Raw genomic sequence first — 27841 nt, 5'->3', positions numbered from 1 at the left:
CTGAAGGCTGATGGTCACATGGTGGCTGCTCATCCCTCTAGCTGGCTCATGGCAAGTCAGCAAGGGCCTGGGGTCTGGTCTTTCGTGGGCAGCGGCAGGTCCGGGAGCAGTTTGCTGTCACCTGCCTCTTACAGAAATGACAAGGCAGCATTTGTCCTAGCACTGGGCAAGGGAAGAAACGGCAGGACATGAGAGCCCTCCCTCCCTTCCCTTCCTAGAGCAAGAAAAGGTCCCCAGTGTTGAGCTGTTGTTGGAAGCCTGCTGCTGGAAGCCCCCGTTCCACATCAGAGGCTGAGAGTGAGTCCGCGCCCACATGGCACCCGCTGGAGCCCAACGAGAGGGAATCTGCCATCGCACATCAGAGGCAGCCCGTCCAAATCACCGCAGGCCCCTGGAGCTGTCGCCAGGTAACCATCTGGCCTGGCCGCGCGGGGTGAGGCGAGCAGGTCTGTGTGGCTCTCAGCGCGGCAGCCCAGGCTGGCCAGCTCCAGACGCTCAGGGCTGCCGCAGCTGCGCCCCAAAGCCAAGACCCCAAGGCAGGAGGGAGGCGATGGCTCCTGTCTAAGCCCAGTCACGGGCCGCCCGTAATGGCACGCCACCGGATGGCTTTCACGAGAAGGCTGGGCCTTCACCAGGGGAAGCCGTTCCTCTATAGTGATGGGCAAAGCTGGTTTGTAGTGGCCACGGTCTGTCATAAATAGAGTGGGAAGCACTAGCCTCTTAAATTTGGGGCCTTTAGTTCTTGAAGGGCATGTGGGGGAAGAAAACTTCATCTTGGGGGTTGTCAGCTTTCCCTTTCGGGAAATTCAGTAATTTCGGGAAATTCTCTTCGGGAAATTCAGTATTTCCTCTGATCAGTGGAAACCCAGTCAGCCAGGCTGAGGTTTCTACTTGACAGAGGAAGGTGATACCGTCCTGGAATCTTTTAAACATCAATTCTTGCCTGAGCAATGGCTGCACCAAGGCAGCCCATGGCTTGGATTGAAAAGCACAATCGAGCGGCAGAGATGGAATTCTCAGAAAATGCCCCGATGCACAATTTCACATGTTTAGTGTTGTGGGGTTCCTGGATCCTGGGCTGGGAACCCAGGTGGTTCTGGGAAAAACTACTCAGTTGTGGACTTCAAAACCAGGCCACCATTCAGGGTGACGTTTGCGTTGGCAGGAGTGGGGGGAGAGCAGAAGTGTGTGCCAGGTGACAAATCACTTGAACAATAAATAAATTTTAAGAATTTAATATCAGAACCCACACAGACGTATTATCAAGCAGAAAGCAGAAGTCATACAATGTTTTGAGACAAGACAGTAGGGCCTGGGGTGTGCGCCACCCCGCCAAAGTGTATCTGAGTCTCTTCTATCTGTAGGGGAGATGGCGGGGGGAATAATTTGAGAAGCAGAAGACAAGAAGAAAAGGAGACGATAAATCCACTACCAACTCAGAACTTGTGAAGAAGCTCTCTCAAAATAGGCAACGGGGAGAAAGGTAAGGCAGGAGGAGCAGATGGGGCAGAGACTTTTTTTGTTGCTGGGTAAATGTTGGTTTATGTAATAAAGGAACTTTGATCCTTCCCACATCAGGCCGTTCTCTTCCAGGATGGAAAATTTACAGCAGGAAACAGTGACTGAGGGTGGTGTGCTTAGATTAAGAGTTAGGTCCGATAAACTCTGCTTCACAAAACCCAGGCATTTTTCATGAATGGGACATATGTTATAAACAGGTTAGGTGGGTGGGGGGAACCCTGCACTTGTAACATTTTACACCGGACCAGCTGTTGGCAGTGAATAAGAATAGTTTAAAACTATTTTTAATTTTAGTAAAATTTTTCTGGATCTGATGACTTTTAAATTCTTCAATTATCTTAAATTGCTGCCAAGCTAGGAAAGCAAGATGAACTATGAAATTTGACTGGAAAGGACTGCTTCTTAAAAGAAAAATAATTTGGTCCAGTTGCATTAAGACTATGAGAGATGAAAACCTTACAGAGCGAGGTCACCAGGGGGTCAGGCCACCATATGCCAATGACAGTAAATACTTCATTTGCTAAATGCAGACTGGCTTCGTGTATGAAGTAATTTGGTTGAAAGGAAGCAGAACGCCACTGTGACAGTGTGGCCTCCCCCAGAGGGGCAGTCTGAGAGAAAGCAGTGCTCTCTGGGTTGAGAAGTGCTACAGCTCTCTCTCCTTCCTATCCAGCTGGATGTGGATTTTGAACAACTGGGTACCTTAAGCAATCTGGAAAACCTTCCAAAACCGTCACGATTCAAGGGTCTAGGGCTCAAGTGACGGCACGCATGTCCCAATTTTATATGCTCATGTACAATAGAAAAGCCACACTGTCCCCGCACTGAAATGCTTATTCTGTGTCTGTAGTTGTCTCCTTTCCTGTTCCCGGCGGTCCTTTGTGCCCTGTTTTTCTTCTTAAGCAAGAGTTGTATATTTTGTCTTTTCAAAACAAACTGCGGGGCTTTCTGAAACGTGACTGTTGGTTGGTTTTCTACTTCACTCATGTGTGTTTTTATCCTTTAACTCCTTCCTTCTACCTTCTTGGAGATCACTGTTACCTTTCCAAGCTTTCTGAGCTGACAGCTTACTGTTTCTCCCAGTCCTATTCTGGGTTTTGTGCTTTCACTGTCACCCTGGTCTAGAGAGCGCCTATTTTCCATTTTGATTTCCCTCTTTAATTCAGGAGTGTTTGGCATTTGCAGGTAGGTGTTTTTTTGTTTCCTTATTTAGCTTTTTGTTGATTTCTACTTTTAGTGCATTGAGGGCTGGGGGGGGGGCAGGGAGGTCACTGACTCTGGCCTGTACATATCAAACTTTGTGCAATCTGGGATTTTTTTGGTGGTCTTCATACCTGGTCATCTTTTGTGCATGGTCTACAGGTATTTGAAAAGGTACAAAATTCTATATACAGCTGTTGGATCAAGCTTGTAAATTAAGTAAATCCTTCTGATGCTTAAATATTTTTACTGATTTGATTTGTTGCCCACCCACTATGAGCATGGACTTTGTTTCTCTTTGTAGTTCTGTTTCTGCTTTGATATTCTAAAGGTGTATTAGGTGGCTGCTGCTGGGAACACTAAATCTCGAGGAATGCAATGGTTTGCCCTCTGAATCCCTTGGAAATGGAAGCTATTTATCAAACTGAACAGTTCTCTTGTGTTGCCCTGCTTTCTCTTAGTGGTTTAACATGATGGTTCCTCTGATAGCTCTTCCCCTACTCACTCTTTGTAGAAGATGGCTGTTTAGTCAATGAATATGTAGAAAATATATACTTTGGATCACACGTTGTAGACACCATAGTAAGCAAAATAGTCATGAATGAATTAATGGTATAAATATATAATTATAAACTGTGCTAAAAGCTCTGAGGAGAAGGTAGTGCTATTGCACGTTTACACTGGGGTGGGGGGGCGCTGGGGGGGTCAGAGACCACTCTGAGTGAATATTGATCTCAGGTCCAAAGAACGCATGGGCGTTGGGGCCTTATAGACTCAGAGACCAGCACATCCAAAGGCCCCAAAGAGGAAAAGGTGTGGAGAATGGAAAGGTGGCCGGGAGGCCGGGCAGGGCCCAGAAGGGCCTATTCACAGTGACAATGCCAGGCCTCAGGTGGAGCTGCAGCCCTGCCTTGTAGTGTACACGGTGCTGTGGGAGACCCACGAGGCGTCCAGGAGAGAAGGGAGCCCCACTGGGCCTGAGGAGCCAGAAGGATGGCTGGGGGTATCACCTGAGACAGGCAGGGAGCAGACGCAGGGTGAGGCGTGCGTGTGTCTGTGTGTGTGTGTGTGTGTGTAGCGGGGGAAGAAAGTATCTCTCCGAGTCATCAGTGTCTGATGGGACGCAGAGCCATGAGCGAGACCTGACAAATTGCAGCTGCCCACAGGCCTCGGGAGAAAAGCGAAGGCAGTTCAGGAATGTGGGGGTACGTGTAAAACCTGGTGCAGCGTGCCTCTGTTTTCAGGGCTGTAAAGCTGGTTCTTGCCATTTTCTCCCTGCTCCAGGATGAGGCTGCTCCCTAAATGCCGTCATAGGGAAAAGCAAGCGCGAGGTCGTAGTTGTGGCCCGCCATGGTGTCACAGGACGAACGGCAGACGGGAAGGGCACTCTGGAAGGCCAGCTGGTCCACTGCGAACTCGTAGGCGTGGATCAGGCCCCGGTGTCTGGGGAGAGCAGCGAGATGGCCACAGGGTCAGTGGGCAGGACCGGCCTTGCCCCTGGGGCTTCTGCCTTTGTAACAGGCATCCCCGTGAGACAGGAGAGAACTCACTGTAACAGACGTGTCCTTTGGGCCCAGTGTGTCCGACACTCAGAATTCCGGGACTAGAGCTGAACAGGCAGGCAGACAAGTGTGATGGAGGGAATTATGTGCTGAGAGGCGAGGCACCGGGCCTCCCAAAGCGGCTGCTCAGAAGCTAGGCCAAGAGTCTAATAAGTAAAGGACCCTGAGTCACCCAGCAGACTGGGGACTCAAGTCTGAGTGAGGCTAGGGCTTCACCACTGTGACGAGGACTCTAATCACCAGGTCCCTCAACCCTCTGACGGGCTCTCAGCACATCTGGTCAGCCCCCCTTTCTGTGTCCCAACCCCATGCAGTCGTCGTGCAGAAGTGTGAGCTATTGTGGGGCAAACACTGCACCCAGGCACTCAGCACGTGTGATTCGCTAACGTCACTCCCTCCACTGTGTCTGTTTCGCTGTGTCTGAGAGCATGTCCGTAGGAAACAATGGCATGGTGGGTTCTAGGACTGAAATCAAACTGAACTGAATTTTCTGAACAGCTACAAGCCTAGCCCAGCCCACTGACCTCCTGTGCGTGGCGAAGCCATCCAGGTCGGAGTTGCGCACCACCCTTTCGTAGGGCACGTTGGCCGTGATGAGGCTGTGGCTGCTGAAGGCGATGTGACGGACGGGGTGTCTGGAACACAGGGGAGAGAGGACGCTCGTGAAGGGAAGTCCCACCGCAACGAGCACCCCCTGCATTGGCCACAAGGGACTCCAAACCCTCTGCACCACGCATTTCGTTTACAGAAGAGGAAACGGGGACCCCAGAGGGGCTGTCTTGCCTGGGTTCCCAAAGCTCGTTTGAGCCAGGCCACACTCTGGGTACCACTCTGAACAGGACCAAATGCCCTTTATGCATTCTGGCAAACCGTCCCCACAATGTGGCGTGTTTTGGACATAAAAGGATAAACTCGGCAGGCAGCACGCCGTAGAGAACAGCTCCCTTCCTGACCCGCCCCGGCTGGCCTTGGACAAGTCACTGTACCTCTCCAAGCCAGGTCCCCCATGCGCAGGGTGTGGGGTGCTAATTAGCGGTGACCCATAGAAGGTCCCTTAGTCCTAAAGTCAGGGCTACACGTGACACATGCATGCTGGGTTGTAAAAGCACACTCAGAAAATCTTGGAATGAAGTTGCTTGAAATCCACGCAGCAAAGGTTTTTTGCTCATTCCAGAAACTTCTATCCAGTGCCTACTATGGTCACAGCACGGAGGCAGGAGACTCAGGATGAAGACGATGTCCAACACAAGCAGACGCTGCCACCAGAGCTGCCCGACTAGTTAAGAAAGTAAGGTATGTGCCCACAAAACACAGCCCATGTTTCCAGAGCATGAGCGATGTCACCAGCCACAAAGATGGGACACAGGATTTGGCACTGGGGAGGAGGAAGAGGAGACCACAGGGTGGCAGAGGGGGAGAGAGTCTGTTCGGCCTGGGCCACCGGGCGCGGGCTTCGTGGCCAGAGCAGAGGACTCTCAAGAGAGTACTGAGAGTGAAGGGGAGGCGAGCGCTGTCAGTCCAGGGTTTGCAGCAGCAGCCGGAGGACAGTGTTGCTGGGGGGCTTTGCAAGGAGCCCAGGGAGACAGGACTGGAAAGCAAAGGGCGGGTGTGAAGAAGACTCCAGGAAGACAGAAGGGAAAGACTGGGGCTCAGTCCCCCGCTTGCACCTGGCTGATTGCTGGACCCAGTGAGAAAGGGGCACACAAGCGAGAGCTGGTTGAGCAGGGCTGGGAAGACCTGGAGTTTGGCAGAAGAGGCTGAAGCGGGGCCGGACAGGAAGCTGACTAGTGACAGCTGGCCCGGAGCTCAGAAGAGGGTCACAGCTGCGGAGTGACAGGCGAGAACCTGAGAGAGCTCACGGATCCTGAGCAGGAGACCGAAGAGGGAGCCATCAGCCTTGTTCTGGTGGAAACGGTGCCCGCGTGCGGGACAAGCCACTAACCAGTGGTAACAACTGATGTGCATTCACAAATGAGTTAGGGAGGCAAATGCTGGGACAGGACGACAGTTCTGGGAAGACCTTACTTACCCTAGCTTCACCTGAATGACTCATCCACAGGCATGCAGCTTTTCAGGGAGAGAAAAACGAAATCTGCTGGAGTGCAGGCCTAGTGAACTAAACGCGCTGCTGATGGGAACTGGGAGGGGGGCTGGTGGCAGTCTTCGGGTCAGGAGCTGTCCTAGAGGCCAGGTTGAGCCAGCTTTTTAAAATAGAAGGTTTCCTTAAAGGCAAACATTTCTGAGACTCCGTGTGGGAGTGTTAGTTGCCCTTTGGCGCCACCTGGTGGCAACGCCGTGCATCACCACAGAGGTCAGAAAAGGGGCGTATGCCGCAGTGGGCCAAGTAAGACAGAGTGACAGGGTGCGGGCCTGGCTGGACGGGACGGGACGGGACTTGGCGGTGTAGAGTTCATCCAGGGCTCTGGACAGATAAACGTGGCTAGCTGAGGCATTCGCTAGCACTACCCTGCAGGGAAGAAACCAGTCTTCTTTGAACCTTGCCACCTCTTGTACTTGACCCTGCACTTAAAATGAAGACTGTGCTGTCTTCTCATAGGTCTGGTTTAGCATGATTTGAGTGGGGATACGTCTCAGGTCACACTTACAGACCCTGCCACCGTGGTACGCCCTTCTTTATTATGCTCACAGTTGGCTGGCCCCAGAACATCATTACAGTGGAGTGGGGGCACCTGTCTCAAGAGCAGGGTCCCCCACTGGAGGCCTGTAGGGCGATGTGGGTAAGGTGGGGGTGACCTCAGGTCAGCTACAGCTGATCCAAGCCTAAGCACTTTCAGTACTAAGTGCCCTTCTCAACAGTGTAAGGAAAGTCCAAGAAATGGGCAGAAAATCACATCCTGTAGGTCGAGACGTTTTGAAGTGGAAGAAGGTGGGCCTGGGCCAGCCCTACCTGCCACCTGTGGGAGGGGGGCCTGCAGCGCCCCTGCACCTCAATGGGGAGTCCCATACAGTCTGTACCCGAGCTGGGTATGAATTACGGCACTTTGAACAACGTAAGACAGGAAATGTCTCTCTAATGACCAGCTCCATTTCTGAGCCTCGGTTTCCTCATCTGGAAAATGGAGGTGCCAGCAGCCAGCTCGTGGGGTTACAGTGAGGATGATAGCACATGGGTGGCACTGAGCACAGTGCCCGGCTCAGTGGTTCATTCACCAGAATTATCAATACTGTGATTACTGCAAACACCGAGAAACAGCCTTACCTGGAATGTACCTCCCACAGCTTCTGGTTCATGCGATAATCCCACACGGAGACCAGGCCCTCCTCGCCTCCACTGACGATCTTCCAGTCATCCATCTGGACTGCAGAGACTCCAAGTTGGTGGGCAGAGAGCGACAAGGCGATTTTGTCAGTGCGCAGGTCATGGATTCTCACCCTGGAAGGCCAACGAGCGCAGGGGTTAGACGTCAAGCCGAGATGACAGCTCCCTCCTCAGCTGTGCTGCTCTGTGCACAACAAGCCTATCAAAACGAATACGAAAACCTTCCAGTTGCAAACAACCGAAGGCTGATGTAAAACGTTCTCTCCTTCTTAGCAGACTGTCATAGGAAGCCAGGAGGCAATAGCAACGAACTACAGTGGTACCTCGGTTTTCCAACGTAATCCATGAGCTCTGAAACGTTGGAAAACAGCCGACAGCTGGGCCTCAGGATCTTGCACTCAGCAGAAGCCATGTGACACGTTCGACTTCTGAGTTGTGTTAAAATAACGAAGCATTTATTTCCGGGTTTACGGTGTTCATAAACCTAAATGTTCGTCAATGGAGACATTCGAAAACCGAGGTACCACCGTAGTGTAGAGTATCCACGGCTGTTGAATCAGAATGATTTAAAAGCACACAGAAGAGAGACTCAGGACAAATCCCTTAGCTGCCCTGTCGCTCACTTTATCTGCTCAACAGGGGAGACACCTGTCCTGGGGACAAAGCCACGGAGAGGGACGCTGACATCTGATTGGTACTGTGCCCCTCATGGCGTCAGCGTGCGAAGGCTGTCCACACGGCGAGTTTAACTCTCAGCACGGAAATATTGCTGGTGGTATAATATTCTGGTAAGAGCAAGAGGTAAACCAGCTACTCCTTTCTGCAGCCCGAACCCTTACCTGGTTGGGTAAAGGACACTTTTCAGGTATTTAACTCAGCTTTGTAAGTTATCACCATCTTATTGAAATTTGGAAAGGGAGCACCTATAGTTGAATAAGCATAACAGAAATCTCTTATCCACTAGAAACACTAACATTCTTAGTTGCTGAAATAAGCCACAAGAGCTAAAATGGAATGTGGCAAAATTTCTGTAAGGGGACGTGAACAGACCCTGTGCTACATGTCAAAAAGGACAAGGCCCACCATTTAGCCGGGGAGCTGGGCACACAAAGCTCGTGTGTTAAATGTGACCAAAAACGTGCTTCACACAAAAAATGTGGTGAGAAGGAACTAGCTGAACCATGTTCCCTGTCCTAACCTCTTAGTTATATGAACATGCGCACACAAACCCACTCTTCTCAGAGCTGAGAGAAAATTACTTTAAACCGAAGATTCTGTACCTTAGCTCACCAAATTTGAAGGCATAATTAAGAGTCTGTTTTTGTTTTCTTTTAACAGAAAAGGACTCAAAGTGAACTACCCATGGCTACTCTCTGAAAGAAAGTGAAATAGCAAAATCCCGAAGACCTGTGAGGAGCCAGCTCACACCCAGGCCGAGGAGTAGGAACGTGTAAAACAAATGCCGAATGTAGTACAAGGAAACAGATGGCTGAAGACCCAACGTGAGTGTTGGGTCAGCAGATGCACACAGGACAAACCCACCTATTAACGAAAAGTGCTTCCAATGGGTCACAAAGCAAAACTCATTATATGCTACACACAAAAGGCACATTTGCGGTGACAAGGAAGAGAGATGATCATTTTAAAACCGGGAAAGGGATTTCGGAGCAAAAAGCACTAGATGAGAGTACTCTCACTGGTCAAACTTGCCAGGAAAAAGCAAAAAACCCACATGGACCTAATTTCTTTTTCGCAGGTAGAATCCCCCTACCCCGCCACCCGCTGCTTTTAGTAATTCAGTTTCTTTAGTCATTATAATCTACTCGGGTTTTCTATTTCTTGAGTTATTTTAAATCTCCAAATTTGGAAATGTACTCGTAGATGAATAAATGCCTTTCTAGGAAAATAAGAATTACCAAAACTGACCCCCTTAGGGACAGAAAATCCAAATAGGTAAAATCACAAACTTGGAAAGCTGTTGAGGAACAACTGTGCCTGCAAAAAAAGAACCAGTGAAACTGGCCCAGCCTGGAAGGAACAGCCACCCCAGGGCTGTGGCCACTGCTCCACAGACAGGGCCAACACTTCCAAACTCTGCATACAGCCAGCGTTCTAGTACCAAGAGACCTGATAGTGACAGCGCGATCAATGACAGTTATAGCCTAAGACCTGAATAAAACATTAACTAATAGAATCCACAGTAATACTCTGCAAACAAGAGGCATCCATTTATGGTATCAGTATAAGTCACATTATTATAACAAACACATGGCAATTTCCATGGATGCTGAAATAAAGTTTGATGAAGTATAACACTTATTCCTAACGAAAAGTCTTTAAAAAATAGTGATCTATTTTTACTACTATTATTTCATTGTTTTTAAAACTTAGATATAACTGAAAGAAAATGAGAGGTAAATTTATCACTAGAGATGACAATCCAAGGTAGTTCAGAATCAAATATAAATTAATGTCAACATTAATTGTTGTCTTAGGCACAAACAACCACTAGTTTTAAAAGTGTAACCGAAGACCCTACTTGTAATAGCAATTAAAGGCAAAATACCGTATAATAACTTTCTCATCTTAGTATTCTACCATGTACATTATACCAAAATAAATTATAGACGGCTCAAAGAGTTAAACAAAAAGTTAAACATAATTAAACTCTAAATATTCAGAATAGAGAAGGCCTTTCTAAACATAAAAAACAAAACAAAACAAAAAAAACCCCAGAAGTCAAAAATAATATGGGTAACTAACTATATAAAACTGTTTAAGTTTTTCCCACATCAGGGGGAAAAAAATCATAAGGCAAATGAGAAACTGGAGAAAATGTTGGCAACAGAACGGACTGGCTAATTTCTTTTAAAAAATTCATTGAAATCGATAGTAAGGACTGACAAGCCAATATTAAAAAGAGAGTAAAGATAAGAAAAAACAGTTCACAGAAAAGCAACGCTAAGGGCCTTTAAACATGTGTAAGATGTTCAAGTTCACTGGTAATGAGAAATTATGAAATAAAACTACAACGCAATACAACACTTGCCTCCTGTCTACCCAGCAAAGATAAATTTGGTAGAACTCTCAGGTCCTTTCATTGACATGAAAAATGTGAATGAGGGGTTAAGAGACAGGAAGAAGGGAACAGTTCAGCCTATGTTCAAAAGAAGTCTCAGAAGGAAAAAATAGAGTATGGCAAAGAAGCAATATTCAAATAGTTAATTGTTTCCCCAATTGATGAAAGAGATGCATGCACTCAATGACCACTAATCAGAATAAATAGAAATCTGTACCTAACAGTATCATACTACAGTGGGAAAATGCAAAAGGCAAAAGAAGTCTTAAAAGCAACCTAAGGAAAAAAGACATTCCCTATCAAGGAACAATAATGAGACCCAGGAAGAATTAGAAACAACACTGACGTTGTCATGAGTCTGGATGGCACAGTTAACTAGTTCCATCAATCGTGTGCTAGTTAAAGCAATTGTGCTACATCCCAGTGGAAGCCAAGCAGCCCTTAGAGAATGAGGCAGATCACACACACTGATGGGCAGCCGTCACCAAGACACTGCTGTGAGAGCAGACCCTGGGGCCAGCAGGGGAGCAAGAGGGCGTGTACACCCCCTGGAGGATGCGAACCAGCAATTGCAGCTGAGGAAGATGACTCGGGTTCTTGGGAAGAGAAGTCCCGGAAGTCCAGCTCTTCCCTATGTATCTTTGTGCTTTTGAATTCAGTTTTGAATGTGTACATTACCTGTTTAAGTAAAACTGAAAAAAATTTAAAATTCTGGAAGGACATACCGTGTTTCCGCGAAAATAAGACCAGGTCTTACATTAATTTTTGCTCCAAAAGATGCATTAGGGCTTATGTTCAGGGGATGGCAACCTGAAAAATCATGCTAGGGCTGGTTTTCTGGTTAGGTCTTATTTTGGGGGAAACACGGTACTTGAATTGGTTAACAGCAGTTACTTTGGGGAAGAATAGCAATTGAAAAATGAGGGGCATAAAAGGAGCTTTTACCTTTTATTCTAGACACTGCCGTGTTTTTTAAGGAACAAGAACTCACTCCTGATGGGGAGGGGTACCTGGGGGCTTCAGAGGCACTGGCCACGCTCTTTCCTAAGCTGGGCGGTGCATGCACAGGTATTCGTTACCCTTTAAACTGTACACATACCTCACAGACACTCCCATACACGTGCTCTGTGTTAAAGAAAACAGGATTTTAGAAATATGTTGTCTTAGAGCACAAAGGAAAGATCCATGAATTCTTCCCTGCGAGACCAGGTAAGCAGCCAGGCGAACCATATTAATGAAGGGCTCTATTACTATCGCATGCTGTCCAAGCTCATTTCCCATGAGGGAGCGAGGACTAGAGAGGTGCAGAGAGAACTTGGCAAACCAAGGTCTTCTGTCAGTGCACAGAGACTTCTCTTTCGGCGTCTGAGGGCAAGAGAAGGGAGAGCAGGTATTGATGCTGTAAAAGCAACTCTGCCTGTAGCTACGACGGCCGCACTGCTGACTGATGGGAACTTGAAACGGACGGGGGAAAAGAAAATGTTAGCCCAAGTACTTTTCAGCACATATTTGGTTAACAAGGGTCTATTCTGCCGTGGTGATTTTCATAAAGAGCTCCTCTGTTGAATATTTATACTCTATAATTTACAGTTTGGCTGTTAAGGAGACAAAGGCAAACACAAATTTGGTCCAGAAGTTCAAAGTTTGCCATCTGTTTTCCTATTGTATTTAGACACCAGCATGGATGGCTCCAAACAAAATAAACAAATATACCAAAAGATGCAGCATTTGTGTATTTTGTACAACCAAGGAAAACAAAAATGGGACAAAAACAGACTCGAACTTGTCCCCACAGGAAAAAGGAAAAGCATTTATATGGCATCTCCTTCGAGAGACATCACTCTGGCTTCTGGTCGACAGACAGAAACTGCGAACACCAGTGTGCGAAGTCCACATGAGCCATGCAAATTCGCATTAAGGACCTGGTGTCTGCCTGGAACGTCTGACAGCGTGCGGCACCAACCTGAACTGCAGCACACCCTGGCAAAGCCTGTATCCTCAGCACGCAAATCAAATACTCAGCACTGGGAAACAGGTAGCACAGCAAATGGGCTCCAACGTATGCCAAGACAACTGATTCCAGGGACAAAAAGGCGCCAATGGTAGGTGATGTGAATCCGTATCGTAGCGAGTATTTCATCAACTTCGCCCGTTGAAAAGAAAAATAATTGTTCCGAAAGCTGTAATTGTATTATGTTTAATATTCATGGTTGGGTTTGGAGGGCTGTTCCAACACTCCCTCTCTCCAGCCCCTCTCTAATGAAAATCGCACCATAGGAGTCGGCTCTAGCCCGCCAATTAAAACAAAAGACACCAGAACCTTCCAAAGACTCCAACAGAGGAGCATCCATCTGATGGGCAGGAAAACGTGCTGGAACGGAGAGGGAGGCACGCTCTGGTTGGTCCTGTGCTAAGAGCTTTGAATAACTTATTACAACACTTGCAGATGGAGCAGATACAACATTTACACCCCACTCACTCTCTCTCTAACAGCAGGCAGCAGAACCAGAAGCACACCACAACTTTATATTTGTCAGGGCAAGAACTAAGTGCTAAGACTCTTTGATTGGGGGGGTCACAACTCAGGGCTCGCTTCCCACTGCTTTGGATTAAATAGTCCCATATAATAACAGGAAACTGTACTTGGTGGTAAAGATGAAGCCTATTCGACTCTGGCCCGGCAGTTTCATTAAGAGGGACCTGACCTTCAGCTCTATTTCTATCCAGAAAATAAAGGGAACAAGCAAGAAGGCATTAAAACGTAGGCTTTTTAATAAAATGACCAAATTAATCAAGAAAACTAGTATATTTTTTTTTAAAAGAAATCAATACATGATTCTGTTTTGTCTCACTGGACCTAGGTTTTAAAGAGGATTTTAAATATAATCTTATAGGCCAAAATCAATAGCTTTATCTATATAGCACTGATGATGGCCTTTAACGAATGATTCATTTGAAACAGCAACTAGAAAAGCAGCCCAGTTCAATCCAACGAGGCTATGCTCTGTATATTGCCCATAAAGAGTAATAAACCCCTCGGACTGATCACTCAACCTTCCTGGACCTGTTTTCCTCATGGGCCAGCTCTGCTCGATCGAACATTCTGCGGTCCATAACAAGCCAGCCCATGATACTACCTGTGGGCATGAGGCTTTATATAACACCAAACTAATAAGGCACATGATCCCAAAGTGAAAACACGGAAACATTTAGCTTACTTTAATACCCTTTTAAATTTTAATCAGATGAGTATACCTAGAATAACCCCTCGATTTTATGGTCAATTGATTTTCAACAATGGTGCCAAGACAATTCAATGGGGAAAGAATAGTCTTTTCACTAGATGACGCTAGGACAGGGGTATATCCACATGCAAAAGAATGAGGCTGGACTTCCATCTCACACCATATACAAAAATTAACTCCAAATGTATTGTGACCTCATTGAAACAGCCAAAACCTTAAAAATTCTTAGAAAAAAACATCGGGGTAAATCTTGGTGACCCTGGGCTAGGAAATGGCTTCTTCAATATGATACCATCAGGACAAGTGACAAAGAGATAAATTGAACTTCATCAAAATTAAAACCTTTTGTGCTTCAAAGGATACCATCAAAAGAGTGAAAAGACAACCCACAGAATGGGAGAAAATATTTATAAATCATATCTGGGGGTTGGTATCTGGAATATATAAAGAACTCTTACAACTCAATAAATAAGAAGACAAATAACCCAATTAAAAAATAGGCCAAAGATCTGAATAGACATTTCTCCAGAGTCCAAAAAGCACGTGAAAGGATGTTCAACGCATTTAGCCATCAGGAGAATGAAAACCAAACCACAATGAGACACTACTTAGGACAACCATTAGGACAGCTCAAATCAGAGACAGTAGGATAACAGATACTAGTGAGGATGTGGAGAGACTAGAACCCTTATACAATGCCGGTGGGAATGTGAAACAGTAAGGCCACTTCAGAAGAGAGTCTGGCAGGGCCTCAAATAGTGTTACCATGCAATTCTATTCCTAGGTGTGTGTATATATATATATATATATATATATATATATACACACATATATATATATATATATATATATATATATATATATATATATATATATATACCTCCAAGAGAACTGAAAACACACGGCTACATAAAATTTGTACTTGAATGATCAGTATTCATAATAGTAAATAAATGTAAACAAACCAAATGTTCAATAACAGATGAATAAATAAATGGGGCATATTCATACAATGGAATGTTATTTGGCTATAAAAAGGCATGGAGTAGTGATTCATACTACAATACAGGTTTATCTTAAAAACATTATGCTAAGTGGAAGACGCCAGTCACAAACGGTGCCATCTTACACAATTCCGCTTCTATGAAATGTCCCAAACAGACAGATCCCTAGAGACTAAAAGTAGTTCAGTGATTGCCTAGAGCTGGAAGGGTTGGGAGGAAATTAGAGTGACGACTAGTGGGTACAAGGTTTCTCTTTGGAGTGATGAAAATGTTCTAGAATTGACTTGTACACCCTCATGAACTTTACATTGCACTGTACAATTTACATTGGTGAATTGTAGGTATGTGAATTTTATCTCAATAAAGCTGCTAAAAATGTTAAAAATAAACTTGATATTATGGGGGGGAAAGCAGTGGGACTTTTTTGGTACAGTGAATGTTGACCTGGCAACCCACTAACAAGCTGACATACGCCCTTACCCCCAATTCTTATTTTGATTCTTCCCAGCAGACCACTAATAAGTGTCTCCATTCTAGACTGCTGAATTCATCAGAAAAGCATGAGCAGATCACAGCGGAGAAGACTGAAAGCTACAGAATGGGAAGGGGCCTCGTTTAACACAGCCCTCTACTGCCAACTATGGCGTTTATTTAAACCACTGAAAAGAAAGTGGGAGTTCTGATTCTGGCCAAGATGGAGTAAGCCCCAAACTGCCTCTGTCTTCTGCCGACTACAACAAAAACCTCTGGGCAACACACAAAAAACAAATTCCTGAGGACTCTGGAGAGTTAAGTCAAGGTGGTGGATTGTGGAGGAAGTGGCCACATGAGGAAGGGGTTTCCCAATTTTTCCCTTCTTTTCTCTGTCTTGCCCTGAGTGTGAGCTCCAGTAGCAGAGCTGTGTGGTGATGCAGGAGCTAAAACTCCAACAGAAACTCCGTCTTTCTGAAGGACCAAGGAAAGGGACCTCTGCAATCCAAAGAATGTGTGGGGGGGTGCGGGGGGGTGTCTTTCCCCCTCTTTTCTTTGTGGCTTTGCCCCAGAGACAGTCCCCTCATCACAAGACTGTAAAACTCTGGGAGAATCCCCATATGCTGGTCAGTGGCCCAGGGAAAGGAGTCCCTGAAGGCTGGAAAGGGATGAAGAGAGGCAATGGGAGGAGGGGAGCCCACTGTGTAGGAGCCCACAAGACCCCAGGCTCACCTCTGAGCTGTGCAGGACAGACCCAAAGCAGCACAGCAGAGGCTCTGAGAACTCAACGCGATTGAAGCCACTGCCACCTGACCACCTGAATGGCTCATGTGTGGACAGAGCCACAGAAGCATGGCAAAGGCTTTGGAAATTCAACTGACACTGAGATCACCACCCACAGAAAGCAAGACAGGACTTGTAGTCTGAACCTAACCGGGGTTATTATCTGTTTTAAAAAAATCTCCACAGGATTATGTAACAGGATCCAAAGTGGATATAACACAACATTCAAAATATCCAGGATACAATCCAAAATTATTTGACATACCCCTCCCCCCCGGAAAAAAAAAAAACAACCCAGGAAAATGTGACCCATTCTCAAAGGAAAAAAACGATGAACAGGTGGCAACCCTAACGTAACCCTAATTTTGGGAATCATCAATGACTTTCATGTGGGTATTGTAACTATATTTTATGAGTAAAGGTAAAATGATAAGAAAGAATGACGTTTGGAGCAGAGAAGTAGAAACTATGAAACAGAACTGAACGGAAATTTTGAATCAAAAAATATAAAACCATTAAAATAAAAAATCCACTGGATGGGCTCAATAGCAGAATGGAGATGACAGAGCAGTCAGTGAGCCTACAGTTAAATTAAGAGATATTATGCAATCTGAAGACGAAAAAGTAAAGTTCAGGAAAGAAAATGAACAGAGCTTCAATGACCTGTAGGACAACAGCAAAAGGTCTTACATTCACATTATTGAAGCCCCAGAAGGAGAGGAGAAAGGGATTAGTGCAGGGGAGAAAACACAGTGGAAGAAATGGCCAAAAACTCCCCAAATTTGGTGGAAGAAATAAATTTACAGATTCTAAATGCCCAGTGAACCCCCAAACAGAGCTTAATTAAGAAACAAACACCAAGTAGTCTATTTCCTGCAGACTTTCTCTTGGTAACCCATTGAAGCTTCTCCCTCTTGCTCCAGTTCCTAAGCTATTACTTCATTTTTGCTTTCACTGAACAAATACATACTTTCCTTGAAAACACCACTGACAGTAGAAGCACTATTACTTTATGTGATGTTTTAAAATTCAGCCAATTAATTTTAAGATGCCATTGTGAAAGACACATCCTGATTTCACCGATATAAAAATGTAAGAAGGAAGAGAAAAGACTATCTCGGGATAAATACAAAACATACAGTGTTAAACACTCACTGAGCACTAGAAGACACTGTGGTGAGCGGAACAGACTCAAGCATCCAGTTCCTAATACCTAATTGACACCATGCGTCTAACATTACTCATTGTTCTTTCTTCTTGGTTTAGAAGACAAAATTAGCATTTAAAAAAAACTCACTGCTCTATAGCATTAAAACTCTTGTGCAAAGCCACCCCAAACCCCTACCCACGTCATAGCCCTTCTCTACCAGCCAGGCAAAAGCACAATCCAGTGATACCTCAGTTTCCACCCTAATCAGCCTCTTAATCTTCATTAGACTCAACTAACTTATCTTTTTTGTGTGTGTGTTTTTTTTTCTGGAAAGGGTGACAAGATAGGTGAGCTATTTTCTTCAATTTTCATTTCAGCCTATTTCCATGCCCCGCCCCTAAAAAAACTCCTTGCAGAATTATACCCTTGCCAAATAAGTCAAGCTGATTTCCTTATTTGAACGAAAACTATTTTTGTGTTAAGCTGGGAGAGTTTTATGTATCTTTGGAGAGTCCATTTCACCCTCAAGTTATTTATAAAGTACTAAGACAATGCACTGGATATTCAGTTTTTTAACATAAAAAAAGGAGATTCTAAGTTTTTAAAAATTGCATCAGCCATTAAGTAACAGCCAAGGATGTAGTTCTTTTCACAGTCTTTGACCCCTTTCGCCCACTTTTGAAATAAAACATAAGCTGTACAACCTGGGCGTGCCTCTCAGGAAATCCTACTCATAGCTATTTAAGCCTTTGGGAAAAATACCCCACAAGACTTCCCTCTACTACATTGAAAAGTATAGATTCCTTATTCCTTCCTGTTTCCACATGTACAATTTTTTAACTCCTGTGTTTCAAATTCTATTGCTAACACTGCTATTCTGATGGCTAAAGAACAACCTTCCAGGTGACGGTGAACCCACGATGTCCCAGCAGTGGTCAGAGAGCTGGTACACAGATTTAGGACTCCCCTGATGAAACGCCACTTTGGATCGCCCCCGCCCCAATTCCAAGTCACTAGTCTGTTCTTTTCATCCACAGAGATGGAGGGGTTAAAAAAGAACATTGCTTACTAACAAAACGGACTTCACGTGGTCAAATGTGGACGCTGAAATGACCACGAGCTCTCGTACACTGAGCATTTAGCTCCTCTCCTGGCCATGGGCACGTAATCAGGCAGCCCATCCTCAGAGGAAAAAGTCAGCGTTCCTGGTCTCCTAAGTGTCACGACCAGCTGGCCCTGACTGTTGTTCTAGAGCTAAGTGAGCTGAATGATACAGAAACGGAGGTCTCATCTCTGGAACACCATTTTGGTTTCCTGGGAGTTGAGCTGTGGCTGACCACCTAAACGGCCATGCTGTAAACAAACTCTGAAGCATAACCTACAATCCCAAACGCTTCCATCTGGATGCCCCAAAGAGCCCTCTGCATTTGCTCTCTTGGAAAGCGAGCCGTTACTAGGTCCCTGTGGGGAGGGACCTCTCAGATAAGCCTTTGTACAGCTCAGTCTGGAAACTAAACCCTGACAGTAAAACTACAAAGGGATGGGTTTCATTTACCGTACCACATGTGGGGCCACTGATCAAGCCTAGCTTTTTGAAGAGAAAAACTGGACCCACATGGAAGAGTTCAGTTCTCAAGCCTCGGAAATATCAGCCATTTTCGGAGGCCTTGGGAAAAAAATGATCCAGTATTTTCTTTCAGTAAAGGTACTCGCATTTTCTTTTGGCTCTAAGGGAGCGGTAGAGGGGCGAAGGTCAGGAGTTGAAAATATTATTTGACAAAATAATTATTTGTGCAAGCTGCTGCACTGGAGCCACAGAGATCTAGGCTTTGGCACGAAGGCGTACCCGACTCACGATCTGATCCCCCCACCGAGCAGCCTGCCACCTGCAGCCTGGGGCTGGGCCCGGGGGAGGGGGTGCTGGCAGACCCTGGCCTCCAGCCAGGCTACCTCTCTTCAGGGCAGTGGATCAGACATGGCAGATAACCAGCCAAAAAAAAAGAAAGGAAAAGACAAGGGGGAGAGGGGACGGGGAGGGAGAACCTAAAATTTGGACTCAGAGAGTCTTTTCAAACACTTTAATCCTTTCGTGCTGATGGTTCCTGGAGCGTCTGTGGCTGGCACTGGACCCTGTACCGGGAAAATCCGAGTCCCTAAGCCAATGCGTTAAAGAGAAGACTGCTAATCAGCTAAATAGAAACTGGAATCTGTTCACATAAAGTCTCTTTTTCCCCCCATCACCAGAGGGACACCACAGTGTTCTGAAATACACTCTTGACATCATTTGGCAGGCAACCCTATTTTGTTGAACATGATTCATCCCTTAGGTTATTGTTTTTAATATTAGAAAGTGAGCTTTTAAATGCCAAACAAATTTTGCAGCAGGGAGACAAAAGATATTCCAAGTGGTCTCAATGGACCTTCCACCAACTGCGTCCACCAAATGGCTTAAAAGACAACCTTCCCATGGTGTTTCAGAAATGAGGCAGAGACACGGCTCCGTCCAACTATTACCTAATACAAGACTTTGTTCTCCAAGTTCATAGAGACAGTATTTATGGGATCGGGGCTAAAATCAGGTGGCCAGCCTGTGTGTGCAGTGAGGATGGAGGAGTGGGAACCGCAGAGGAAACGAGCGAGCACAGTGGAGGCCGGGCGCAAGGCCTCGGCAGGCGCTGCGGTGGCTACAGCGGGCTGCGTGGTACTCAGACGTACCTCCTGTCCATGTTGCCACTGACCATGAGACTGGGAGGGCTGTCCCTGAGGTTGACGCACGTGAAGTCGCCCAGCGCATTGCCCAGCTTCGAGAGGCAGCGTTCTGCTTCCAGGCTGTACACAAGGATCTGGGGAGGAAGGAGAAGATGTGGTGTGCCGTTACAATCCCGCAGACTTCCATCAAACACGTTGCACTGCAGCGTCGCCCAGGGCAGGGTCATTACCTCAGCTCACATTAAAGACGGTCTGCCACGAAGTATCCTGACCTTTTTCAGGTAATGGTATGACAGGGAGATGGCTGGTAGAAGGAAATGTAAAAGAGAAGAAAGGAAAAGCCAGAGCGTTCCTCAGGCCCAGGTGCAAACAAACTCAAAGGACACAAAGAAAAATGCCAAGCGAGGAAATTAGGTTTCCCAGTTTCCTAACACAGAAAAAGAGGCGTGGAAACTAAGGTCACTGGCTGCTTCTGGTTGGGAATTAATGGGGACGTTAACAGATCCAGGAAGTTGCAGCTGAGCCAGCATGGATTCTTTCTTTTTCCCCTCTCTTTATTTATACTACAGGAGGTAAAACAAATGTCCTGTACAAGTACCCAGGTAGATGAAGCTTGAGTAGTTAACCACTCGATGATTCCTTTATACTAAACTACAAAGTCCGAGTCCCAAACGTTTCTCTCTTCGATCACTCTCCACTTGCCAATTTTAGGAAGCTCTGTTCCACAACGTATGAGGCAAATAAGAAGACATTCTTCGTCTCTAGACAATGTACTCATTGAATGTGAACTCTTCCAGTGACTTCTCTCCAGCAAAAAGAAAAAATAAGGATGACTCATAAATAATCTTTCTGAAGATTATTTAAGTCTTTTACTAAAAAAACCCCCAAATCTTAGTAATTCAGTTCCACTTGATTGACATTAAATGCCTGCTATGGGCCAGTCACTGTTGTAAGTACTGGGGACACAGTCCTTGTCCCAAATTCACAGTTCAGAGGCCTCTTCATTCACACACACGCGCATACACACACACTCCCGTGCATACACTGTATTCTGTGGACCATGTGGTTAAAATTAATCACTGAACTCCAAAGTTTTAATATCAGTATTTTGTAGAGAGAGTCTCCTCTCCTAGCACACATGCTAAAATGTGTTTTTTTCTTTGTTAACCTATTCATTTATCAGCTATTAGTATACAGGTTCTTATTTTAGTACTGAGAAGTTAATCAGCTGTCTCCAACGTGAATACCAGCGATCTCACTGTCAACACACATTTCTAACAACGGAATCTTTGGAAATTCCTAATAGTACAAACAACACTATAATAGTAACTAATTATTGCTAACAGCATCTGAAAGAGAAGAGTGCACTTTCAAAATTTAAAATGACTTCTTAATCCATAAAACCAGAGAGCAAGCTAAATTTCATTTTTATTTTCATGCAGTTGAAAATACAAGTTTCTGAGAAATTTTCCACAATTCTAAAATACCCAAAACAAGATTATCCTTCCAGGTAAGAACACAGAAATAATCAAATCTCCTATCTACAGTGAAAACCTAAAAAGTGCATTAAATCAGCTCCTGGAAGGAGGCGGGGCAAAAACCCAGTAACCTCGATCTATCATGAAAGTAATATTCTGCATTTATTACCATTATAGGGCTTTCAATAGGGTTCTCAGACTCAGTATCTTCTTGTTTTTAAAATACTTCAAGTTTTACAGCAGGAAGGTAGGCCTTTAAAATATAAAGTGTCCATGGTAAATATAAAAATTAAAATCTGATGCTAAGTCAGTTCCTATCCTTTACTTTTTCTAGAAGTTCTTACTTGACAAGTGGATGGATCATTTCGGAGTAATAGAGTGAGATCTCATCCCTCTCGAAAAAGACTGCAAATTCATCATAAAGACATCTAAGTTAGTCGTCAGGAGTCAAGTATTTTCTAAAATGTTTAATAATTCAATGAATTAGAACTATCTGAAGAGTACCTTCACCATTACGTTTAGTTAAAGACCACAGAGATTAGAAAACACATTACCCATCTCCAAGGCGGGTCTTTCCATGTTACAAGTCCCTTAACGACCTTTACCATTTCTCCCTCCCTCCCGCACTCTCTCTCTTTTAATAAGGTTGAGCAAATGGGACTTCATTTTATCTGATTGCCACAGACTAGTGAGATTAATTATTCATGCTCACACTCTCCCCCTTGTTAAGACCATGCATTAGACTAATTTTTCTCTTTATTGCCCTAGTTGGGTGAATCTCCATCCATGGCACTTGACTCATTCTCAGAGGCGTATGGATATGCTGGAAAGAAGGAAAAAAACTACCCGTAGTGAAAATCGGGGAGAAAATATTCTGCCCTAATGTGACCGCCAAATCAATAGACGTTGCTGGAGATTTTTTTCTTTTAAGTAGCAAGTGTATATTACAAAGAGCTTAAATAGTGATTACTGAGCAAATCTTCATAGGAGTTAGATGTTTCTTTAAGAATTACCTCAGACGACTAAGCCGTGTTAAGACTGGTGTGTATTTTGCAAAGATAACTATGGGTGGCTTTCCTTTCTCTTTAGCTTCCAGGGAAATCTTGAGGGCACTGGTGGGAGCAAGTATTGTTTAAAAAGAACTCTGGCAGAAAGTTCTTTCTTTCGGTCTGTTTTTTTTCTGCTTAGAGATCTTCAAGTATTTTTAGAACTCCTAATCTTAGAATCCTTTCAAGTTTGTCAAAGTTAATCTAACATAATAATGTAACAAAAAGTGGTAATCTTTTGTATAGCCATCTCTCAGAAATGACCACTTGAAAGCTTAGTGTACGTACTGTTAGACTTTTTCTATACACATTTGTCAGTATGTCTGTCTGTTCCCACCCCCGTATGTCTGTATAAATTATTCTTTTCTCTGAATGGCATTATTGTTCTAAGATTTGTTTTTCCTACCAGATAACGTGAGAGTTCTTTCCTTGTCAGTACCTACAGATAAATCTTGTTCTTCATGATGGTGGCATAGGATTTCTCTATGGCTATATAATTCCATACTGATGGATGTTTGGGTTGTTCCTCATTTTTCAGACAAAGAATGTTGTAACTCGCTCAACGGCCAGTCAAACAGTATTTACGAATCATCTTCTGCGCAGTGGGCACTGGAATGAACAGGGACGGCGGATGACGTGCCGAAGCCTCAGCTTGCTGCCAGCTGAAACAATCCACCTCTCCGCCAGCTGGTACACGGCCGCCAGCTGTCCTGCTCCTCCATACGTGGGACTCGCCTTGGGGAGGAGACCCACCTTCTAGCCATGTCCTAGCAGCTGGTGTTGTCAGCAGCGGGGCAGCAGTACCGTGAGGGAAGAGGTGGCAACCAGAGGCCCAGCACCTGGGAAGTATCAGCCACTGCCCTGTGCGGGCAGGCCCTGCACCCTCCACATGTGACTGGGACCACTGAGTGTGCCGGAACGGACTTTCCAACCGACCATCAAGGAAAGAGCTGAGACGTGGCTATCTGTCAGTCACTGCAGTGGGGTGGGCTCAAGGCAGGCCAACTTCCTCCTTCACCCAGTAAGAACTGGATTTGGCACTGCAAACACTTCCTAAAATGTAGGACTGCTACCACCCTCATTATTAAGTAGCAACCACTTGCCTACAGAAATCACTATGAAGAGATCACAGAGACGTGCAGCCTCAGTACATGACAGGCGGTCATGTACTGATGAATGAAGACAGGAACCCGATCGTGTTTTCTCTGACTTTACGAAAACAGTGAGTCTTCCTCATACTCCTGTCTGCCAACAACAGAATCAACCCGGCCAGCCGCTCACCTCCCGAGAACCCCAGCACTGCCCTCCAAAGTGGTGAGGAGTGGTCAGAAGGCTTCCTTACAAGACTACAGCACTTAAAAAGGCTTGTGAATTAAAGCTAACTTGTCTGCCACCATTTTCAAAAAAGAGAAGTGACAGAGCAAAAGATCAGGAGATGCTGGCTGCACTGAAGCAGAACAAAAGATCAAAGGCAGGGGGCAGCTTTGATTCAAATTCTTGGAGACGACAAAGTCTACCCACTTTCTTTTCTGAGCCCTAATAACCCACCTCCATCGTGACCACAGATATTTTGCTCTTCTGAAGGGGAAATCATAAGAAGCCAAATTCTAGAGAGTCAAGCAAATAACCTGCATGCTCTCCTCTTCCATCGCTGTCACACTGACTTTGTTCTCTGTTTGGCCCTTCACACACAGAGTTGGTTCCCTCGTCCGTGCTGAAGGCATTCACTGTCTACACCCTTCATCTGGGATTCCCACGGTGCCATCTTAAACTCAAGCGTTGGCTTCCTCTGACTTTCTCCCAGACCGTGGTTCTCAGAAACGGGAGGGGAGGAGACTCACTGCGGAGGCTGATTCTAGCAGGTCGGCTGAGGCTGTTAGCAAGCACCAGGCCCCACGTGTAAGACACTGGCCTAGACTTCGACTACACGTTCCTGGGGAAAGAAACCTTCTCGTTCATTCTTGCAGCTTTAGTTAAGGACCCAGCAGGTGCCAGGTGCTCAGTAAGGTCCTACAGACTGACCGACTGGTACACGCTCTCAGGTAACCCAGAGCTTGCCACAGTCTGGGACACACTCAGTACTCAGATGTGCCTTGTTTTGCTTCACACATGCCCCCATTATTGGATGCCCAATCTGGCTGCTGGCCTGTGCAAAGGAAGCACTTCATCCTACTCAAGATAGAAGGAGGTTCCATGGATCTCTCTCCATGGTATCCAGATTCTAGAACTCCCAAACTATATCCACTTCTGACAATATGGCAGACGAGAATGTCTGGAAAACCCTCCTGTTTCTAAATGCCGGAAACACTAGGTAAGATTCGGTGCATTAATAAAAATTCCTTCAACCATTATGTTCAACTTCTAAGAAATCAGAGAAATTCTGAGGAGCCAAAAATAGAGAGCATGAAAACCAGAAAGGAAAGTGAGCTCTCATGCCAGGGATACTCTGAGGGTATCTGCCAGTGTCGGGAGCCTAGAGAACTGGGGAACAGGAGGCAAAGATTCCAGCCAGCACCACGTGGAACAGCAGAATGGGGACCTCTGCATAAAGCTGGGGTCTTGTGCAGCTGTGTATTCTCAGTAAAAAGCAAATTAGGGGGGGGGGGGAATCTGTCCTTAAGCAAACATGGCCTACCCAGAAGCTTGTCTGCTTCCGGTTCATCTCAGGGTGGAAAATGTTTGCCCTGGGGTCTGTTATCGCACATCTACCCTCACACAGGTTGAGTTTGAATTTCTACTACCTACAAGGCCAACAATCCCCATGCCCAGTAATTAGTTTCAAGTATTTTCAGGTTGGTAACATGTCCTCTGGTACCTGGCAGAATCTTCTCAGGAAGAAAACCCTTTCAACTCAGGCCCCTTAGGAGACTGACAAATCGACATCTGCCAAAAATGAGCTCACAATAAACACAAAATTGAAAGTACAGAAAGAAACACCTCATCATAAGTGACAGGCAGAAAACAAACAGATGAATTAGATTCCAAGGATATCAGATGAAGAAAATGTTTCTACAAACAAAAGAGTACAGGGGTCAAACACAGAAAACTAAGCAGCTCTGAAAGACAAAACCAGAATTTCTAGACATTAAAAAGTCAATGGATGAGTTCAACCAGTTCAACCAGCCCAAGAGAGAATTCTGCGAACTGGAAGATAGATTTTAAGAAATTATTCAGAATGCAACAGAGAGAGAAACAGAAGGAAAATATGAACGAGTGGTAGATAGCACAAAAGAGACAACAAGCTGGTCTAACACACAACTAGTCCAGACAGAAAGAAGACAGAAAATGAGGGACAGGAAAATTTTGACAATGGCTGAGAATTTTCTACAATTAAAGGAAGGAAGCACAAAAAAATCCCAAACGCGAAAAATAAAACTAAATACACACCTAGAGGCAGAGTGAAACCACAGAAAATGGAAGACAAGGAAAAGACCTTAAAAGCAGCTGAAAGAAGAAAAACGATCCTAGGAGGGAATGACAATTAGACTGACAGCCAATTTCTCAGTGGCCTCCATCGGAGTCACAACCAGTAATCTCTGCAAAGGGCTGAGAGAAAGCAACTGTCAACCTAGAGTTACAAAGGACTAGCCAAATCACCTTAGAATGAGGGGGAAATAAAGATTTGGGGGGATAAAAACCTGGAGAACACTTGTGGCTAAGAGTCCCTAACTAAAGAAACTTCTACAGAATAGACTTTTGGAAGATGGAAAATCATTACAGAAAAAAAGATGTGAGATGCTGAAAGGAATAATGAGCAAAGATTCAGGTAAATGTGCATAAAAGTATACAAATACTGACTATCTACCACAACAATGCTGCATTGGGGCTAAATAAATAGAGCCAACTGTATTAGTCCTTATTATTCCAAACAGTCACGTGTCCCGACTTGGGGCGATTGATGTCCCATGGCCACAAGGATGCCAGATGCAGAGGGGACCCTCTGGCATTAGTGTGGAGTGAACAGAGGCTTCCTTGGATACCTGTACGGCGCTTGGCACATAGGAGGGACTCAGCATACATTTGACGAAAGAATGAACAATGCTATGCCTCTCTGCCTGTATCTATCGATTACAGGCGGACGATACACCGGCCTTACAGTAAAGATATGCTCCTTGCATACAAATGAACACATTAAGTCATTGTGCTTTCCACCAATGGCAATGGATTTAGCTGTTTCAGAAGTGGGAGGTACAGTTTCACTCGGTACAGATCTTGAAGTACAAGACATTGATGCTCATTTGGAAAAAAAAAGATACAAAAGAAAAAGACCTCCATTCTTGTGGTAGAATTTACTCATGTAAATGACCCAAGTTGCTCTTCTGACACAACATAAATATGACCTACAAAAAGGTGGTCAAAAATTTCACTACAAAAAATGCAGGGTCTGCATGTAGATGGTCACATACAAAGCTAAGTGAATAGCCCCTATAAATTCACAGATGAGCTAAGAGTTAAAAAAAAACACAATGAGAAAGACAGACAATTGGGGACGGAGGGGGAGCTAGTGAGAAAAGAGTAAATCATACACAAAACAGCCAATAAAAAAATAAAAAAGCAGTTAATATACATGAATAATGGATGTCTGATTTAAAAGCAGTTTACTCCGATATGATGTAATTTTTGACAATCAGCCAGAGAGACTATTTTGTAAGTCCTTGCCAGAGATAAGTCAGAGCGTGAGGCTTGCTAACAGGCGTATCTGTGAACATGTGGAAAATGACTTTCACCACCATCCCAAAGGTGACTTTCTGTTGGCAAACAAAAACTAGCCTCTCAGGTGCACTTAGCAGCAGCAACCAGCAAGATGCAGAGCTTGAAGAAATGGACCCCTGACAAGCACAGATCTCTGAAACAGAGCACCCCCGCAGCAGTTTCCATGACATGCTTCTGGCACAGGCCACACTCAAACGCAGCACAAAGGGAGAAGCAGCCTGGGCTGCTTTCATGTTTAAGTTTTAATTGGAGTGACAAGCCCACGAGGCCAAGATATTTCAGGGATGGGACGGTGTTGCTGAGCGTCGCCAGGCGCTGGGTAGGCAAGGCCCGCGTGCGCGCCCCACCACCACGTGCCAATGCACCTGCAACCCCCACTGTTCCAGGACTGGACTCTGCCCGGGAAGGCATTGCCAATCACTGCAGACGGTGCCAAACTCGGGGCTTTGTGATGTGGGCAGATGTCTACAAAAGGACCAGAGCGAGGCCAAACCAACACCTATTGTGACCTAAGCCTGAAAGGAACCCAGAGAGCAGGAGTACACTCCGGTGAAAACGCAGGCAGAAGACACAACCCACGTCTCTCTCTCTCCCCATCCA

The 27841-nt window shown here is 45.3% G+C and overlaps 1 protein-coding gene and 1 long non-coding RNA gene across 3 annotated transcripts in view; one reads left to right on the top strand and one right to left on the bottom strand.

The window, feature by feature from the left end:
• The first annotated feature begins 268 nt into the window (after positions 1-268).
• LOC308492182 lies at positions 269-10603 on the top strand. Its single transcript, XR_013992473.1, has 5 exons — positions 269-407; positions 1365-1483; positions 4782-5576; positions 8203-8351; positions 8902-10603. It is a non-coding gene; the product is annotated as an uncharacterized lncRNA (long non-coding RNA).
• Positions 1220-27841, bottom strand: part of FBXW8 (F-box and WD repeat domain containing 8) — a 109101-nt gene continuing 82479 nt past the window's right edge. The window contains exons 8-11 of one of the 2 annotated variants that reach the window (XM_081036816.1): positions 20011-20138; positions 7504-7677; positions 4808-4918; positions 1220-4164 (exon numbers count right to left, since the gene is read on the bottom strand). In XM_081036816.1, coding sequence (XP_080892942.1) covers positions 4020-4164; positions 4808-4918; positions 7504-7677; positions 20011-20138 — 558 coding nt within the window. In that variant the 3' untranslated portion in view covers positions 1220-4019. Of the gene's footprint in view, positions 4165-4807; positions 4919-6184; positions 6351-7503; positions 7678-20010; positions 20139-27841 lie in introns of those variants that run through there. The other variant, XM_081036817.1, reaches the window with a different exon arrangement.

This window comes from Rhinolophus hipposideros (assembly GCF_964194185.1).
Source record: "Rhinolophus hipposideros genome assembly, chromosome: 24".
In the NCBI taxonomy this organism is placed as follows: Eukaryota; Metazoa; Chordata; class Mammalia; order Chiroptera; family Rhinolophidae; genus Rhinolophus; species Rhinolophus hipposideros.
Note: the sequence above shows the minus strand (reverse complement) of the source record. Positions and strands in the feature narration are given on the sequence as shown.